This window comes from Filobasidium floriforme, assembly GCF_021052385.1.
Source record: "Filobasidium floriforme strain CBS 6241 chromosome Unknown HD553scaffold_29, whole genome shotgun sequence".
NCBI classification, from domain to species: domain Eukaryota; kingdom Fungi; phylum Basidiomycota; class Tremellomycetes; order Filobasidiales; family Filobasidiaceae; genus Filobasidium; species Filobasidium floriforme.
Genome location: NW_025763650.1, coordinates 287,572 through 304,169, shown reverse-complemented (window position 1 = coordinate 304,169; position 16,598 = coordinate 287,572). Strand labels below are relative to the sequence as shown.

Genomic DNA, 16,598 nt, shown 5'->3' with positions numbered 1-16,598 from the left:
TCGCAACTTGGCGCGAGTGCCTTTAAGGTAAAGCAGACGTGCTCGGCGGTTCGTTTTCCCGAGGCTCAACTAGCTGAACGACCCGACCTCATCGTGATCGAACTACTACTTCAGGACAACAAACTTCATCCGGCATGTTGCCCTCGTTCGCTCGCCAAGGCGCTCCCATCCGTTCCTTCCATCCCTCAACATACGCCCTCGCTGTAGTAACCTTCCTCTCGCTCAGCTTTATTCTCGCTCCGTCATGGATGTCGGAACGAGATTCGAGTCTAGCTCGACACGCCACACCTCATGAGGAGAACTTTACGAAAGCTACGACGAACCGTCTGTACCCTCAGGTCGTTGTGCTGGGAGATTCGATCGCGGAGCGCAGTTTCGATGAAGCAGAGGGCTACGGCATCAAGCTTACTAGCATGGTGAGTGCCGGGGCAGGGCTTCTGTGTATCAATTCTGAGCATCTTGCTTCTTCTCGATCACAGTACGCCGGGAAGATGGACGTCCTGAACCGAGGTTTCGGTGGCTAGTGAGGCGATAGTTGCCGTACCTTGCACTTCAAAGCTAATGTCCGGTCACCGTCCCGCAGCAATTCTCGGCAATTGCTCAAAAAGCTGAAAGAGGACATGCCCCTTGACGACGTCCGGCTGTTTATCATCCACGTAGGAACCAATGATGCGTAAGTAGGAAAGCCTTGAACGAATTGATGCTCGCTTGCTGAATCTCCAGATTCTACGGACGGATAGGGTGATCACTGGAGAGCAAAAGGTTCGCGGACGAGTTCTATGCGAAACCGGCGGGGAAATAGCTCACCCGCCGATTTCGAACAGATTGAGGGCGACGAGTTTCAGAAGAACATGTTCGCCATCCTAGACTACATATCGGAGGCCCACCCTGCCGCCCGTGTCCTCTGCGTCACGCCATCGACGTTGCAACCCGACTGGTGGCTCGCTCACATGCGCAATCTCCACACTCCGGATGGCGGCGATCCGATCACCGAGTCTGACCGTACGATCGCTAGCAACAAAAAGTACGTCCAGTTGCTCAGGACCATCGTCAAGGAGTGGAACAAGGTCCGGGTCGAATCGCAAGACGGCAAAGGGAACAAGGTCGCCATCGTGGACGCCTTTCGAGCGCATGCGGTCGCCAAGGGACAGCACGGGGTGACCAACGAGATGCTGTTCACGGACGGACTGCATTGGAGTTCCAAGGGATACATGGTGAGCCTCCGCGATAAGCTCTAGCCACGTTGAGTCCTACTAAAAGTGTTCCCTTTCGCCCCTACGTTGTTGCAGATCGTGACGAGGGAGATCATGAAGATGCTCCCGGTATTTGAAGAATTGATACCTGGCAAGCTGCCTTACGCGTACGAACCCTGGGCACAGTACAAAGCGTGAAGTAGTGACAGAGCTCTGGGATAGTCGTATCTGGTTTATGCATAGTTGTTGTATTGTATAAGAGATGATATTTTCGTAGGGTTGTTGTGGTAAAAGTTACCGCTCTACAGGTTGTTGAATTCGTTTCGTTTCGTTTTATTGCCGTCTTTAACCGGTCAATATGTACAACAATGCTAGATTCTTGAATTTCGTTTCACATGGTGCGTCTCTACTTTATTCCGTGGTGCATCTGTACTTTATTCTTTTCGCACTGGTCTTTCATTTGTCCGTCGGAACGGTCGATTTCACTTGCAAATTCGCTCGACATTCTTGACATAAGCGTCGACATCGCCCTGAGCAGGATCAACCCAGACGGTCTGCCTGAACGTCTCCTTGCCGATCCACCGGACCGACTCCTTTTGGTCGGCGGACAAGACGACGATCTGTCCAAAGGGCAACAAGGCGTGCCAGGGCGTCTTGGCCAGCGCTTCCTTGACCTTGGTCTCGTCCCCATCGGCGACGCTGACGGCCGAAGAAATCCAAGCGACATAGTCCTTGCTGAGACGAGGGGTCGGGTCTCCCTCGTTGACGAGTGCGAGGCAGAGGTTGGTATTGGGGTTCTTTTCGGTAAAGTATCGTTTGACGGCGTCGGTCGAGGTCTCACTGCCAGCCTTGGAAGTGTACAAGGAGGCTCGTTGCTCGGCCCATCGAGTGGCAGCGGCGCCAAAAGTGATCAGGTCCATCCCGTGAGGAGCCAGGTCTACTTCGACGTCTCGAGGGGCCATCAGTACCCTTTTCCGACAACGTAGACCTTGACCAAAACGCAACAAACCGTTACTTTCAACTCACCTTTGTCGCTCTCCTTGATCTCTCTGAGAAGCTGCATATAGACCCAGCTGACGACCGCCGCTCCACTCCCATGACCGGTAAAGACGACGCGTTTCTGCCTGAGCTGGTTGAGAAGGGTGGTCCGGACGTGGTCGAGGAGGTCGTGCCCATGAGCGTCAAAGTGGGTGTGTCGGTCGATCTAACGAGTTACATCGAAAACGTAGTTCAGTGAGCTCTCGCTCGGCGCATCGGAGGCAACGATGAGGGACTTACGAGATCGTGGTCGTTGTCGCTACTGTACGGCATGACCCATTGAGCGTCCGTCTCTCCCTTGACGACCCAGATGGCATGATCGCCCTCACTACCGCCTTCCTTGGCCAAGTTGGCAGGTTTCAACAAGATCGAGATCGGTCCCTCATGAGCCCCTCCCTGACCGCCAGTGCTTCCGGAGATGACGTGCGCCTTGAACTGCTTGTCCAGCGCAGGGTGTAAGGAGAGGTGATGGGCGTGGAAATGGTGTTCCAGCGGTCCGAACGACGCTCGACGGGTCTTAGTGGTCAGCGTGGGCGAGGTCGGGGCGGTTCGAGCGGATTCGAGGGTGTATTTGGAGATGGCTTGGCAGGCTTGGACGGCTTGGAGGATACGGGTCTTGGACGAGTCGTTGTCCCTGAAGAACGAGTCGTCTTGGATACTGCGGATCGAGGAAGGTGTGTGATAGGTAACGAGTTACAGGTTATGAGAGGACATTAACGAGCCGTCTGTCCTCGTCACCCAAATGTAGCTCACGAATCGGTCGAGTCCGCAGCAGTGCTTTGAGCCACTTTCTGAAGCTTCTTCAAGCTGTCGATGTCATCTACATATACCGCAAGAGGAAAAGAGGCTTCGTGTCAGTCTCCCGTTTCATACGTCTGCTCCAGACTTGCACGCGACCCGCGACTTTACTGCAATGCACGCGATGAAACGCACCGGAAGACGAGGACGGAGAGGACAAGGTCTTGAGTATCTGGACGGGGGTGATTGCACTCATCTTGGAGGTTATATTGCATGTGAGTATGCATCGGAGAGGACCAAAGAATGTGTCTCGTCACCCTGGTAGCTGCCTCTCTATATATACGACACAGGTGACCACCTTCCCTGTGTGGATCATCTGATCATTCACTTCTTCGACCTGACACACACCCGTGACCATCCATGGCTTCGGATGCAAAATATGAGTGTGAGGGCCCGGTCGCGAGTTCTATCTAGATGATAATTATTTTCTCACGAGTATCTGCGCGCAGATAGCGCGCTAGCGAGGTCGGATAGTTTGCCGTGGGTGATCGCGAGTTCTATCTGTTTGTGTTGTTTGCCTCCGCGCGGATACAAATAGTAGCCACGTCATCACGTGATATCTCAGACGATGTGTGTTTCATCTCAAGGTCTTGCCGAAATTTGCAGAATTCGGTGAACGGGTTAGTCAACACTTTAACAAAGCACCGGCCGAAGTTGCCCGAATTCGGCGATCGCTCGTAGATTGGCATGGCATAAGAAAAGAAACCAGCCTCGTAATTACAAACCTCTATCACATATATACCGTATAATAACGGGCGAAGTCTTGATCTATAAAAACCCCTACCTGAACAGAGACTTCGCGAGAGAAATCAGGTAGTAAGGGACCCTATGCATTGAGCGGGGGTCTACCAAGAGGCACACTTAGTCGGAGTCGCTGGAGCTCTCGTCTTCCAAAGAAGACGAAGAGTCCGAGGAGTCCGAGTCGGTAGTCTCTTCCTTGGGGGGCGCGGCCTTGATCGCCTTCTTACCCGATCCCGATCCCGAGGCGACCGGCTCGTCGATGTCCATGTCGTCATCGTAGTCCTCGACGGTCGCTCGCTGGTCGGGAGCAGCGATGGCCTTGCGCTTCTGAGGGGTGCTGGGCAAGTTGTCGAAGGCCGCGTCGAGGACGGCCTGGGTCTCGACGTCTTTGCGGCGGGGAGCCTTCATGCCCTGCTCGACTTCTCGGGCAACCTGCTCGCCTCGACTCTCATACAACAGCCCGATCATCGATTTGCCGCTCTTGGAGGTGGCGTCGATCTTTGCTTGCTGAATGTCGAAGTAACGGTTCAGCGATTCGTGGAGACCGGGGATACCGACGTCGGAGGCCTTGAGAATTTCGGTGACAGCCTGTACGAATTTTCCCGAATTCGGTCAGTCACGGATCGCGGAATCACTGGTTTGAATCAGAGAAAAACTCACCGCCATCATGTCGATAGCAATCTTCAACCCCTTCTTGCCCTTGATCTTCTTGCGAATCTTCTTGCCGACAGTTTGCAAGGTCTTCGCAGCACCGATGACGTGCTGGTTGACGAAGGCGCGGTGCATCTCCTTGAAGTTGCAAGCCTTGCTGCGATCAGCGCAGGCGGTGCAGGCGGTGAAGGGCCTTGTGGCGAAGCATCGCTGCTCCGGGTCATCCTTCTTCTTCCTGGCGCAGGGGGTGCACATGATGTGTTCGTACTCGACAACTTCTTTGCCCCCCTCCTTCGCGGTTCGAATGCTTCGTTCCTGAAGAGAGAAGCAATCGTACCGTGTCAGTGATCAGTGCAAAAGACGCAGGACTCTGCCGAATTCGGCTGAATTCGGTAAGCGCCAACTCACCTCTCCGGTATAGACGCCGACGTCGTAGCCCGTTTGAGCGTTGAAGGTCTTATCGAAGTCGATCCCGCGGGCGAGCCAGAAATTTCGTCGGGCCGCAGTGATGTCGGTGGACGAACGAGGTCCCATCAAGCCGATACTCTTGGCCATGGCGTTCTTGTCCTTTTCGTTCGACATCTGGGCAGCCTCTTCGAGTTTCGCAAGAGCTCCTACCCAGTCGTAACCTTTCGTAAAGATCTATCGTTTGCGAATGAAGTTAGTACAACGATGAGGATGTGTAAAAGAGAGAGCACAGACTTACACAAACCTTGACGGGGTTCTTCCCGTCAAGGATCCAGGCATCCTCGAGGTTTTTAGACGGGAAGTTGGGGACAAGGGCCTTGACGTCGTCGTCGCTCTAAACGCAGAGAATAGGACGGAATTAGTATCATGTTCAAGCTCAAATGGAGCGAAAGATGGATAACTCACAGGGACAAGCTGCTTCACCTCCTTCTGGACCTCCCGTGCCATCTTCTCGGCCTTCCTCCTCTTCTTGTCGGCCTTGGCCTTCGCCTTGGCGTTGGCCTCTGGCTCCTCGGTCGAGGAAAGCTGACGAAGTTTGCAGAATTCGTAAGCGCAAACCGATCACTCTCTAACAGGAATAACTCACCTCGATGACCTCCGTCTGCTTCGCCTTGGCCTTGTCCTTGCGTTTGTTTTTCGGAGGGATCTGCCGAAGTTTGCAGAATTCGGTAAGCCTTCGATTCCGACTTTGAAGCTAGCAAACACCCCAACTTACAGGCTCATCAATCTTCTCGGTCTTGACGATCACGTTGTCGTCGTCGGGGATGGGGGAGATGCGAGCTCTTTGGTTGTCGTCGATGATGGGGGAGATGCGAGCTCCTTGATTGACGGCGTCGGGTTCGGCTTGCTCATGGGCGAGGCGAGTTTCCGCTGCAAGTCGCTCCTTGGTAAGGATCTTTTCGAACTTAGGCGTCTTGAGAGACTTGCCGATGGCCTTCTGGACGTCCCGGTCTTCTTCCTCTTGGGTCTGAGCAAACTACCGAATTCGGCAAAATTCGGGAGAGTCAGTCGTTTACTCGGCAAAGAACGAAAGACAGGAGGGGAACAACCGACGGTGAAAGGAAGAAGGATCACAATCGTATCGTACTCACTCTCAGGTTCGGAAGAGTCGACTGACGACCCCCTTCCCCCCTCTGGATCCTATCCCACTCCTCCTGAGCACCAGCGGGAGCTCCAGCTCCGGGACGAGACGTGAATCGCCCAAGGGCGTTCCGAGAAGTACGATTGGCGGGGTTGGCGGGGTTGGTGCGTTTAGAGGAGGAGGATTTGGCGGGACGTTCAGGGGCCATGTTGTTATCAAGACGAGGATTAAGTAAAGTTGGGAAGAGAGATAGAGTCGGAGAGATAGAGTTGAGAGTGAAGAGAGGAAAAGAGAAAAGGACGATGAGGGGGGGGAAGGGGGATGTGAATTGATCGTGTGTATATACCTTCCTCACTGGCTGAGCAGACGCGACGTGTTTTTTTCTTTGTTTTGATGGAGTCATACGCGTCGACGTGGCTGTTGTTGTTGTTTGATGAACAGGAACAATCCAAAGGACCCTCTTCTCGAAGTCTCTGCGTTTTCTGCGTTGGAACTGAAGAGGTCTTTTGGTGATATTGATGGCAACAGCGTCGTCAAGCAGCAACGATCAAGGGATGAAACGGTCGCTCAAACGCGCGTCAGGTGCAAATACGGAGGCAAATAGGTCCTTGACGTCATCTCAATTTCCATCTGCGATTTGACGACAAGCATATCGTTGTTGTCGTCGATACATGCGTTGTTGTGCTCAGCCGAATTCTGCAGACTTCGGCACAAGGTCACCCTGCAACATGTCAGATAACTCGAGTAGAGATAGGGACTTTGTTGTCCAATTTATCAGCCTCGTGTTGCTGTGCAATCGACAGCAACGAAACCAGAAACAAAATGTTATAGCCGTCACGTGACGCGTCGCTACTCCCGCGGGAGACCCCCTCGGAGGTCCCTTCGGAGACACTTCTCAACATCCCCACAGGGGTCTACTTTTACATCTCCCGTAGGTGCTTATTATAATAGGCTCATTGTATGTATATACTTCATCCGTTATTACACCATTGCCCTTAGACCTAGCCCCGCGTAGACTGTTAGTCCTTCCCCCTAATACAAAACCCTTCACGAACACGGCTGGCCTACTCCACATCCAGGTTCTCTGGACAAATGAGATTGATGGAGGCTCTTAATAACCGAGCACGATGCATGAATGTGTTTGGCATGAGTCCTTCTGCCATGCAACTGCTCGCGAGCAAACTTGGAACAGCTGGGAGGTCGTTGGCGACACAACGCGTGGGCTCGCAAGAAACGTTGGCCATCGCTCTGCATGCATTGAGGCATGGCACAGGTCACCGGCAGACAGGCTTAGAGTTCAACAGAAGCTTGGCAGCGGTGTCCAGGTGAGTGAGTGAATTTGTACGAATTCGGTCGAGTTCGGCTGAATGTGCATCATGTGTTCTCAATCTTTCAGGTGAGCCGAGATGAGGGTCGTAACCGAATTCGGCTGATCATTTCATTGATAGATCTGTTGATGTCACGGTGACTGCCCTCGCCACCGACCCATTCTTCAGCAAGATGGTGCGCTTTCATCGTCCAAACCAATTGCCTCATCGTAAATTCGCCCGGAGCAGGAAGCTCGGGGCATTTCAACAGGCTTGCGGCGCTATCGATGGCACCCTCATCACTGCGCATCCTCCAAGCCATAGAGAGGGTAATTTCCGAGATCGCAAAGGTGGTCTCTCATGGAACGTCCTCGGTATATGCGATTTAGATCGTCGGCTTTGTTACGTGAACGCTGGCTGGGAAGGTCCTGAGCCGGATATCAGCATCTGGTACGATTGTCTTCGCCACGAAGACAATCCAATTCCGCAAGGGTATTATCTACTCGGAGATGCAGGATTCACTCTTCGATGCCAGGTACTCACGCCCTACAATGGGACAGCATACCACCTTGCCGCATGGAAGCGATCCAGACGACAGCCAGCGACTAGGGAGGAGGTGTACAATCACCAACATTCCAGTCTCCGCATGCCCATTGAACAGGTTTGGGGTATCATGAAAGCGAGGTTCAAGGCATTGCGAGCCGGAACGTACTAAGCCCCGGCTAAGCAAGTGCAAGTCATCTATGCACTTTGCGCACTGCAGAACTTCATGTCTGACAACAAAGACGACTGCGAGCCAGTACCAGACGATCAGGATCTTCTCTCTGGGGTAGGGTTGGATCCAGACGAACCCGTTGCCCGGAGGGAAAGGAACGATCCAGATGCTCGCAGTGATCCTATGGTTGCACTGCGAGAAAAGATTGCGGATGACAACTTCGCTCGATGGGAGGTCATTCCTGCCACTCAACCGGAATGAGTGCAAGAGGGCTGCCGAATTGGGCAGAATTCGTCGGTGAGCACATTCGCAAGTGTCTAGCTCCTAGCTCTCATTTGACAGATGTTTCATTGATACACCGAATTCGGCAGAATTTGGGAGCACGGTGGATAATTACAAACACAAAAACTCAGCCCTGTAGATCTTCCAAGACTGCTTGTAGCAACTCCCGGCGGTCTTCTTCGGATTGATGGGCATAAGACTCGGCCAGCGTACGGTCTTTGGCGAGACGGAGGCGAAGTTTCTGAGCGTCGACCACGCTGATTTCCATGGCTGCGATATCCTCCTTGAGCAAAGCGGAACCACAAGTCAAGATCTGCGAAGTTGCATGCTGAGTGACTGATGCCAGCTGTTCAACAAACGTCTTGCCAAGGGAAGCAAAGTCGGGCTGATCCTCATCGCGTCGGCGATTGCTCATCGAAGCAATTGATCCAGCGGAAGACGATCCACCCCTGCCCCGGCTCCTGCTGCTGTGGGGACGTTGGGGAGTACCCTGCGGCTGACTGTTCGCTCCACCTTCGCTGGCCGATTCTTCCGCCTCTCCGGTGAAGAGGAAGGCAGGAAGCTGAACAGCAGAGATGAATGACATGCTACATAGGTACAAGTGATGATGGGGAAGGTGATGATGACTATAAGCACCCGCGCTGCGCGCGCACACCCACCCCCTTTTCTGCTCTGAAACCCAAGATGAAACGCTTATGTACTAACGAAAAAAAATCGATCTCTTGTCTCCCGGTTCCCGACCTCTCGTGGGTCTTTCGGTGTTCGTTTGGCCTCAGACGTCGGTCTGGGTTTGGTTGGTGTTTGTCGCCCCGAGTCTAGCTGACCGGCATGGTTTTCCCTCCGTATTGCTAAACGGATGTTCTTCGTCTTCGCTCTCTTCCGACGACGATCCTGAGTCGTCGTTCCTTTCGTTCTCACCTTCCCTTCCTCCTTTCCCTCTCCAGCGCTTCACTCTCCTCATTCCTACCCATCCCTCCTTCGGTCTCCCCTCCAGCGTCTCCGCCTTGATCGCTCCGCCTCGTACCTCAGTAACGCGCATCGGACCCTGCCACTTGGCCCGCAACTTCGCACCCGTTTGGTAAGTGCGGTCGTCGGCCGGGTGGTAGATCAGTACGAGGTCGTCCTTCTCCGGGACGTAGTCGATATACGTCTTGCTTTTGAGGGTCCTCATCCTTTGTTTGTGTGCGAAGGCGGATATCGCTTCACCTCGAGTGATTTGGAGAAGTAACAACCTCCGCTCCGGCTCGATTTCGTCTCGGTTTCTTGCGCTGGGGAATGGGCCGAACAAGAGCTCTTTCGGAGAGTGGTTCCCCAAGTACGGGAGTACTCTCTCGTTCAGTATGGAGACCGTTTGCGGCAAGTCCCTTACCCAGCGTTTCGGAACGGGAGGTTGTGTGAGCTTCGGCATGTGATGAATGTCGAGGTTCGACAGCCTTCGCAACCTCTCCAACACCAGATGATTGGCGTTTTCGGCTAGGCCGACGTGAGCGTATGGCGCGCTGAAGATGAGCTCACAGCTTCCTCGTGTAGCGGCCCAATCTCGCATGGCCTTGGTATCGAATTCGTTGTCGAGTAGGAGAGCTCTCGGAAAAACGAATTTCGTGCCGAACTCGTCGAGATATTTGATCGCCTTCTCTGATGTCAAGGTCCCCTTGAACGACCTCGCTTCGAGGAACCTCGTAAAGCAATCTATCATCACGATCACCATGTTGTGTCCACCTTCTCCTACCGGCATATAGAGAAAGTCGGCTGCTACCAAGTCGAACGGCGCGTAACGGATGATCGGTTTTAGGCTCAAGCGCTGTAACTTCGTCCCGAATTGGCAGCAACGAGGGCATTCCTCGATCGCATTGGTGATGTCTCGTCTGACGCTAGCCCACCAATGAGATCGGCATATCTCCGTGAGGGCGAGATCTTTCCCTAGGTGGTGGCGGCTGTGGTTCCTGTGCGCGTGTTCTGGACCTTCTTTGGCGGGTAGGACAATTACGTCCCCCCACCCTTCCAGTTTCGTTTTCAGCTGGCCGTTGTCTACCCACGCCTTCTTTGCTCTCCTCCTCGCGTCTTTGCGATCTCTTTCCGTAAGCGTCTCCAGTTCTTTCGCTAGAATCAGCTTTACTACGTTTTCGTAGTCGTCGTCCCGAAAGCGCTCTAGCAGTGTGTCTTCTTCCGCTATGCTCATCGCCCGTAAGGGAGGCACGTAGTCGTATAGCGAGTTTCGTACCCCTTTCGTCTGCTCCCAGTTCGGTCCCGTTTCCGAATGCGAGTTCTCGCCCCTTGTTATAGCCATCCGCGGTGCGACTATCACGTACATCCGAACGGGTGTTCCGCCAGCAACTCCGGCGGAGCAGGTACTTATATGATACAATAGGTAATGTCTAACTACTACGATCACTATTGTAATATGTAATTCATCTGCTATCACACTCATTTATCTACCTACTACTCTACGCAAGTCCCGGAGAACACACAGGTTGCTGGCAACCTAACAGAATAGCAGATCATCTCCTTTTCCCCGACTTGCAACTATGGAAACCGAAGCCACAGAACGGGCAGAGGTTCCGGACAGGGTAGTGTACGACGTAGCTGGTAACCCTATCACGGTAGCCGGCTACAAGGAACCGGTGCGGAGCACGGGAGGTGCTCAAGATCGAGACAGCGCCGGCGGATTCCTATGGGTCCGTAACACCGGCGAAGGAGACGAGGTGTTCTCCTCCTTCTTGAGTGCCGACCGACCAGCTGTCAGCACCATCTCCCTCTCGAATGACGTCGGGAGGATGAACTCAACCTTGGAAAGGTTGATGGCCAAGGTGGAGGGATTGGTTAACGTCAACGCAGTCCCCTCGCCTCCCCCTCCGGCGTTTTCTCGCCCCTCTGTCCCCGTACAGCCTTACACCAAGGCTATCCGGGTGAGCGATCCCGAACCTTTCGACGGGTCGAAGAAGGAAGAGGTACAAGCATTCTTAGATGCTTGTAACCTACGCTTCATGGCGGAACCCCTCGCATATCACGATGACAAGTTGAAGATCGTGTTTGCGGGTAGTTACTTGCGGGACGCCGCGAGGGAATGGGCTCGCCCTTGGCTTTTCGGAACTGCCTGGACCACATGGTCGGAGTTTGAAGCCGGGTTGTTGGCTCGTTTTGGAGTTGCGGTAAGGAGAGCCGCAACTGAGAGGGAGATCGCCGATTTCCGACAGGGGAATCTGTCGATCTCCGAGTACATTACCAAGTTCAACGCTATGGCCAACCTCATTCCGGAGTTGAACGACTTCTGCAGGAAACTCCTTTTCCGAGCACACTTGAATCAGGCGTGGAGGGATGCCATCGTCCCTATCCCCAACCAGGAGAAGTGCACCCTCTACGAGTTCCAGACGGAGTGCGCAAAGTACGAGGAGAAGGTTGGACATACTCAAACACAACATCGTAACACCACATCGCGAAACAACACTTACACCCCTCGATACACCGCTCCTGCGGTAGTGCCAGTCGCCGCTCCCGTACAAGCCCCTGTGGCATCCGCTTCGGGAGCTGTCCCCATGGAGGTAGATGCGGCCAAGTACAGGGATGTCACCTGTTATAACTGTTTCCAGAAGGGACACGTTATTCGGGAGTGTACAAACCCTGCGTTGGTGCCCAAGCCGCAGTGGTACGTGGACCGGATGAAGAAGCAACGAGACCTTCGCGTTGCAGCTACCTACTCTCCCAGCACTGCTCCGACGGATGAGCAGTTTGACAGGGACCACGCCGCCAACGAGGGAGCAGGTTATCGAGTTTGGTCTACGTAAGGGTTCTTGTGCGCGACGATCATGTATTTACCAAGGGCAGGTCCCTTGATGTTTTTATTTTTATTCACCATTCACTGCTACTACCGAGCAAAACCTCTGCACCCACACGTACAACACGACTACACGCAATAACGTTTTGCAATTACCTCAAACTATTGTCAGCGAAAGAGAGAACGACAATATCCAAAAACAACTCCGGCGGAGAACGATTCAAGAACTTCCGAGCGGCATAGAAATTTATTATCCCGAGTACAAATGTACTCGGCTACAAGAGACGACCGTACAAAAAGAAAATCACCCAGCCAATTACTCCCCGCCCGAACCCGAACCCGATCCCGAACCAGACCCCGAACCAGATCCCGAACCAGATTCCGAAGAAGAAGACCCCGAAGTCGAGGATCCGGACGAGCTCGACGACTCGCTGTCGCTCCCGTCCCCCATGCTGGTATCCTCGTCGTCCGAACGGTCGTCCTCAAGATCGAGGTCCTCCACGTCCTCTCCCTCGACGATGGTAGGCGCAGGCGAACCGGGAGTAACGACATCGGAACCGGCGATGTCGAGGTCGACGTTGACGTCGGTGGCGACCAAGCCGGCGGGGACGGCGTTCGGAGCGTGTTGGGCGGCCAACCGAGCGGTGAGTTCGTGCTCCACGTGGAAGACGGAAGGAGCGGGGATATGAGGGAAGAGCTACGATACGAAGAAGACAAGAACACAAGCAGGATATTAGCTCCCTCGGGGAAGAATACGGAGAAGGTTATCGGAGAAGAAAATAGAAAAGAGATAAGGGGGGTACTCGCCATCCTCTCTTGCAAACGGGCCACCTCGCGGGCAACCATACCGACACTCCTTTGCGACACCGCAGGATCCTGGATGTACAGCAACCCGGCGCGAACCCTGTGTCGAACTCCGATATCGTGTCGGAAAGCCGTGACGACGCCGGGGTTCATGGGGGTGCAGGGACGGCCTGCATTGACCCTGCACAAGTAGCAGGAGGAAGCGCGGGAGGTCTCTCCCGGAGTAGCGAGGACGTGCCTGCACAACCACGTTTGGCTGACACGAATGCAGTCGACCCATTCGCCGTCGACTCGGGCGCGGTGGTTCCCGGTAGTCGCCAATTCGAAGCAGGGTTGGCAGGCGAACTTCCAACCCCCCTGGCATTGGGCCTAGAGAAGAAGGATACGGACGTGTCAAAGGAGAACTCCGGCGGAACTGCAAATCGGAATAACTCACGACCAACGCGTTGACCGTAGTAACTTGGTTTCGCCTAAAGGCGAGGTCCAACTCCTCCGGATCGACGTCGACGACCTTGGGCTTGACCTTCTCGGCCTGAATGAGAGTCGACTCTATCGCAGTCCGTACGGACATATCAATACGCCGTTCCAATTTCAAGACCGCAACGGAAACCCCACTCACTAGTCGCGGCGGACATCTTCTTGAGGTACCGCCACCCCTTCGGCTGAAGTTGCTCGAAGGGCTCGGCCTTCTTGGAGGGAGTACCTTGAGCGGACATGTTGAGCGATAGAGAGAGAGTAGAAGTGTACGGAGAAGGTAAAAGTTGCGGACGAGTGAAGAAACGAGTTCGAATTGGAGTTAGCAAACACGCAAGGGGGAATCGAAGCACCACTCCCTACTCAGCTGCTATATACCCCTCGTTCGAGTAGCCATCACGAACAGGAAGACAATAGAGAACATGGTCGACAGGCCTCCCGACAATAGGAGGTTGGGCGTTACTTAGTAACGTCGAAAAACTTGGTTATCGACAAATAAGGTATTCAAAGGACCCTTTGATGACGTCTTTGTTTACTCTTTCGGAACAAAAGAATACGCGTCGCCCCGGAGACTCTCGACGCGTGAGAAACATACACTCGGTTAGAGAACAATCGCAACAATATTTGAAACAACGCTACGTCATGAAGAGTTACCTCAAAGCGGTACACAATGGCGAGTTAGGAAACACGAACAAAGGCTAGCCAAGCGATTACTCGAAGGAACAGGGCGGATCGACCGTACGGAAGCATTAGGGCTGGCGAGCTACGCTGAAACACTACTCGGAACAAACGAAAGAAGGATGCCCACGCAATCGTTTTAAGATGAAACGGATTGACGGTACGGGTACACAAAGGTGCTGGCGAGCGACGCTCGAAACGTAGCGAACAAAAGAACACTAGTTGACGCCGCCAGGTGGTTACCTATCGGAACGAGGTGAACCATACGTACGGTGAAACACGACACGAGACGATCTGGAATCTCGTCCTAACGGGGGGATCCTGTTATAGCCATCCGCGGTGCGACTATCACGTACATCCGAACGGGTGTTCCGCCAGCAACTCCGGCGGAGCAGGTACTTATATGATACAATAGGTAATGTCTAACTACTACGATCACTATTGTAATATGTAATTCATCTGCTATCACACTCATTTATCTACCTACTACTCTACGCAAGTCCCGGAGAACACACAGGTTGCTGGCAACCTAACACCCCTCCATGACCTCGATAGGGTGTCCGCGATCACGTTTTCTCTCCCCGGGCGATGCTGGAGTTCTATGATTCTGGCTCCGAGAATCGCCTCCTTCCATGCAGCCCGCGCACCCGTCAAGCATTGGTTCTTGAGCATATCCTTTACCGCTTGACAATCCGTAGCCAATACGATTTTTTGTCCGTATACGTATTTGGCTAATTTGTCGAGTGACCACTTTACGGCGAGAAGTTCGAGCTCTGAGCTGTGGAGCTTCTTCTCGGCCGCTGAGGTAGCTCGTGATGCGTAGCATATCGTAAATGCTTCTTCTGAATCGGTTAGCTGGTAAAGATGAGCCCCGAGACCTATCGCACTTGCGTCTGTGGCGATATAGAACGGTCTCCCATCGTATCGGGGTCCCGAAACGACCGGGAAGTTCGTCAGACAGGTCTTCAATCGGAGGAACGCCTCCTCCTCTACCGGTCCCCATCGTTCCGATACGTCGGCTAGGTCCAGTGCCCTCTTGTATGCTCCTTTCCTCTCCGACCTATTCACGTCGATGCCTTGCGTTAGCGAGTACAAAGGCTGAGCGATCTCCGCAAAGTTGGCGATCGAGTTGCGAAAAACAGCCGCCGTATTGACGAAGCTCAGAACCTCGCGGGCGTTTTTCGGTCGGGGCCACTTCAAGAGCGCGGCGACTTTGGCACGACTCGGTTGAGCCCCTGAAGGAGACACGTCTGTGCCACCGAGGCACGCCGATGTCATGAACAGCTTCGTTTTCTCCGGACTGAGCATCATGTTGTCGCGCTTGCAGTTCTCGAATATCGCTTTTACCGTCTCGAATAGTGGTAGGAACTCGTCCCCGCTCGTGAACAAGTCGTCCATCCAGTCCGATACGGGACCTGGGTCGAGCAACTTGCCGTGGGTGCGTCGTACGGCTATTTGATAGGTACCTGGTGACCCGGTTGGTCCCATGGGTAGCCTTACGTAACGGTAGTATCCTAGGCCGGGAATGTGAAAGCATAGGTAGGGTTGAGACTCGGGCGATACCGGGATCCAGTAAAACGCCCCGATCGCATCCATTTGACACACCCATCGCTTCCCGCAATGTTTGAGGATTTTGGTCTCTAAATCACCCGGCGGGAATGGGAGAACTTGGGTGGCACGATTTAACTGCGTGAAGTTGTGGCAGAGGCGGTATTTGATCTTCGGTTTGGGCTCTTTCTCATGCTTGCGTTCAGAAGTTCTTTCATCAGCAGCATCCGCCCTTGATTCAGATCGCGATCGTGAGTGACTGACATTTAGACGGGTGGGGGGTGTCAGCCCCCCATCCCTAGCGGGCACCGGTAATTCTAGCCCGGTGCACGGGGGTGTCCCGATTTGCCATTTCCTCGTCATCCTCGCGGAGTCCGCTAACGCCTCCTCCGCTAGACTCTCTAATTCCCCTTCCGAGATCTCCTTCCCCATCCCCTTCTTTGTAGCCATCACCGTAGGTGAGCAGCACTTAACCTCTTCCGGCGTCGTCGATTCGATAATTCCGGCTTTGATGAGTACGTCTACTTGCGCTTTCGCACCCTCAAGTTCGGGCTGCGTCAAAGGCCTTCCGAAGTTCTTCTTCGCGAGGGGTAGTCCCCCGTCGATGTTTAACGAATGAGTGGTGTGTGGGCACGGCCTGATATCCGACATGTCGAGTGCGAAGATATCGTTGTATTCGACGATGAGGTCTCTGATTGCCGTCTTTTGCTCCTCGCTCAGGTCTAACCCAAGCGTGATCTTCGAGACGATGAACGCCGCTCGATCTGGGCCGGCTGGGCCTTTGTCCAAGACCTCCGGCTGCTCCGTGAAACCTTCGTTACCTGATAACAGGACCTCCCCGCCCATCGACCGCAAGCTTCGTACGTTCTCGCTGAAGTAGCTGCAGTGCAAGTTCGTCCAATTCCGGGACCCGATGGCGATTTCTTCTTTTCCGTAGTCCACGATTGCCTGGACCTGTCTCAGCCATGGCTTTCCTAACAACATCGTCCAGCTGTCGCTCGTGTCGAGTACCTGTAAGCGTACCGGGCCGCTGTACGATCCTTTCTCG

General features: G+C 53.8%; 4 protein-coding genes across 4 annotated transcripts; 1 reads left to right on the top strand and 3 right to left on the bottom strand.

Moving 5' to 3' along the window:
- Positions 1 to 38: 38 nt before the first annotated feature.
- Positions 39 to 1,490, top strand: HD553DRAFT_152032 (SGNH hydrolase-type esterase domain-containing protein). The gene is made up of 6 exons (XM_046176751.1): positions 39 to 416; positions 480 to 523; positions 584 to 673; positions 741 to 762; positions 825 to 1,214; positions 1,290 to 1,490. The coding sequence occupies exons 1-6, from the start codon at positions 135 to 137 to the stop codon at positions 1,389 to 1,391; spliced, it is 930 nt and encodes a 309-aa protein (XP_046032721.1). The 5' UTR covers positions 39 to 134; the 3' UTR covers positions 1,392 to 1,490.
- HD553DRAFT_152072 (uncharacterized protein) lies at positions 1,457 to 3,295 on the bottom strand. The gene is made up of 5 exons (XM_046176752.1): positions 3,165 to 3,295; positions 2,985 to 3,051; positions 2,472 to 2,889; positions 2,220 to 2,397; positions 1,457 to 2,130 (listed from the first exon to the last, which is right to left on the bottom strand). The coding sequence occupies exons 1-5, from the start codon at positions 3,223 to 3,225 to the stop codon at positions 1,676 to 1,678; spliced, it is 1,179 nt and encodes a 392-aa protein (XP_046032720.1). The 5' UTR covers positions 3,226 to 3,295; the 3' UTR covers positions 1,457 to 1,675.
- A 9,067-nt stretch (positions 3,296 to 12,362) lies between these two features.
- On the bottom strand, positions 12,363 to 13,566 carry HD553DRAFT_346367 (uncharacterized protein; the record flags this gene model as incomplete). The annotated part of the gene is made up of 4 exons (XM_046183188.1): positions 12,363 to 12,743; positions 12,899 to 13,219; positions 13,287 to 13,399; positions 13,470 to 13,566. The coding sequence occupies 4 exons, from the start codon at positions 13,564 to 13,566 to the stop codon at positions 12,363 to 12,365; spliced, it is 912 nt and encodes a 303-aa protein (XP_046032719.1).
- Positions 13,567 to 15,988: 2,422 nt separating this feature from the next.
- On the bottom strand, positions 15,989 to 16,396 carry HD553DRAFT_278371 (uncharacterized protein; the record flags this gene model as incomplete). Its single annotated transcript, XM_046178043.1, has 1 exon — positions 15,989 to 16,396. A coding segment is annotated over one exon (408 nt), but the record flags the coding sequence as incomplete, so codon positions are not given.
- Positions 16,397 to 16,598: the final 202 nt, after the last annotated feature.

What these genes read in the sequence shown, in the direction of transcription:
- HD553DRAFT_152032 (XM_046176751.1), top strand. Translation starts at nt 135, where the DNA reads ATGTTGCCCTCGTTCGCTCGCCAAGGCGCTCCCATCCGTTCCTTCCAT. An exon ending in GCATCAAGCTTACTAGCATG is followed by an intron (nt 417 to 479) that starts GTGAGTGCCGGG and finishes TCTCGATCACAG; the next exon opens with TACGCCGGGAAGATGGACGT. An exon ending in CACGTAGGAACCAATGATGC is followed by an intron (nt 674 to 740) that starts GTAAGTAGGAAA and finishes ACGGACGGATAG; the next exon opens with GGTGATCACTGGAGAGCAAA.
- HD553DRAFT_152072 (XM_046176752.1), bottom strand. Translation starts at nt 3,225, where the DNA reads ATGAGTGCAATCACCCCCGTCCAGATACTCAAGACCTTGTCCTCTCCG. An exon ending in GCTGCGGACTCGACCGATTC is followed by an intron (nt 2,890 to 2,984) that starts GTGAGCTACATT and finishes CTCGATCCGCAG; the next exon opens with TATCCAAGACGACTCGTTCT. An exon ending in GATCAAGGAGAGCGACAAAG is followed by an intron (nt 2,131 to 2,219) that starts GTGAGTTGAAAG and finishes ACGTCGAAGTAG; the next exon opens with ACCTGGCTCCTCACGGGATG.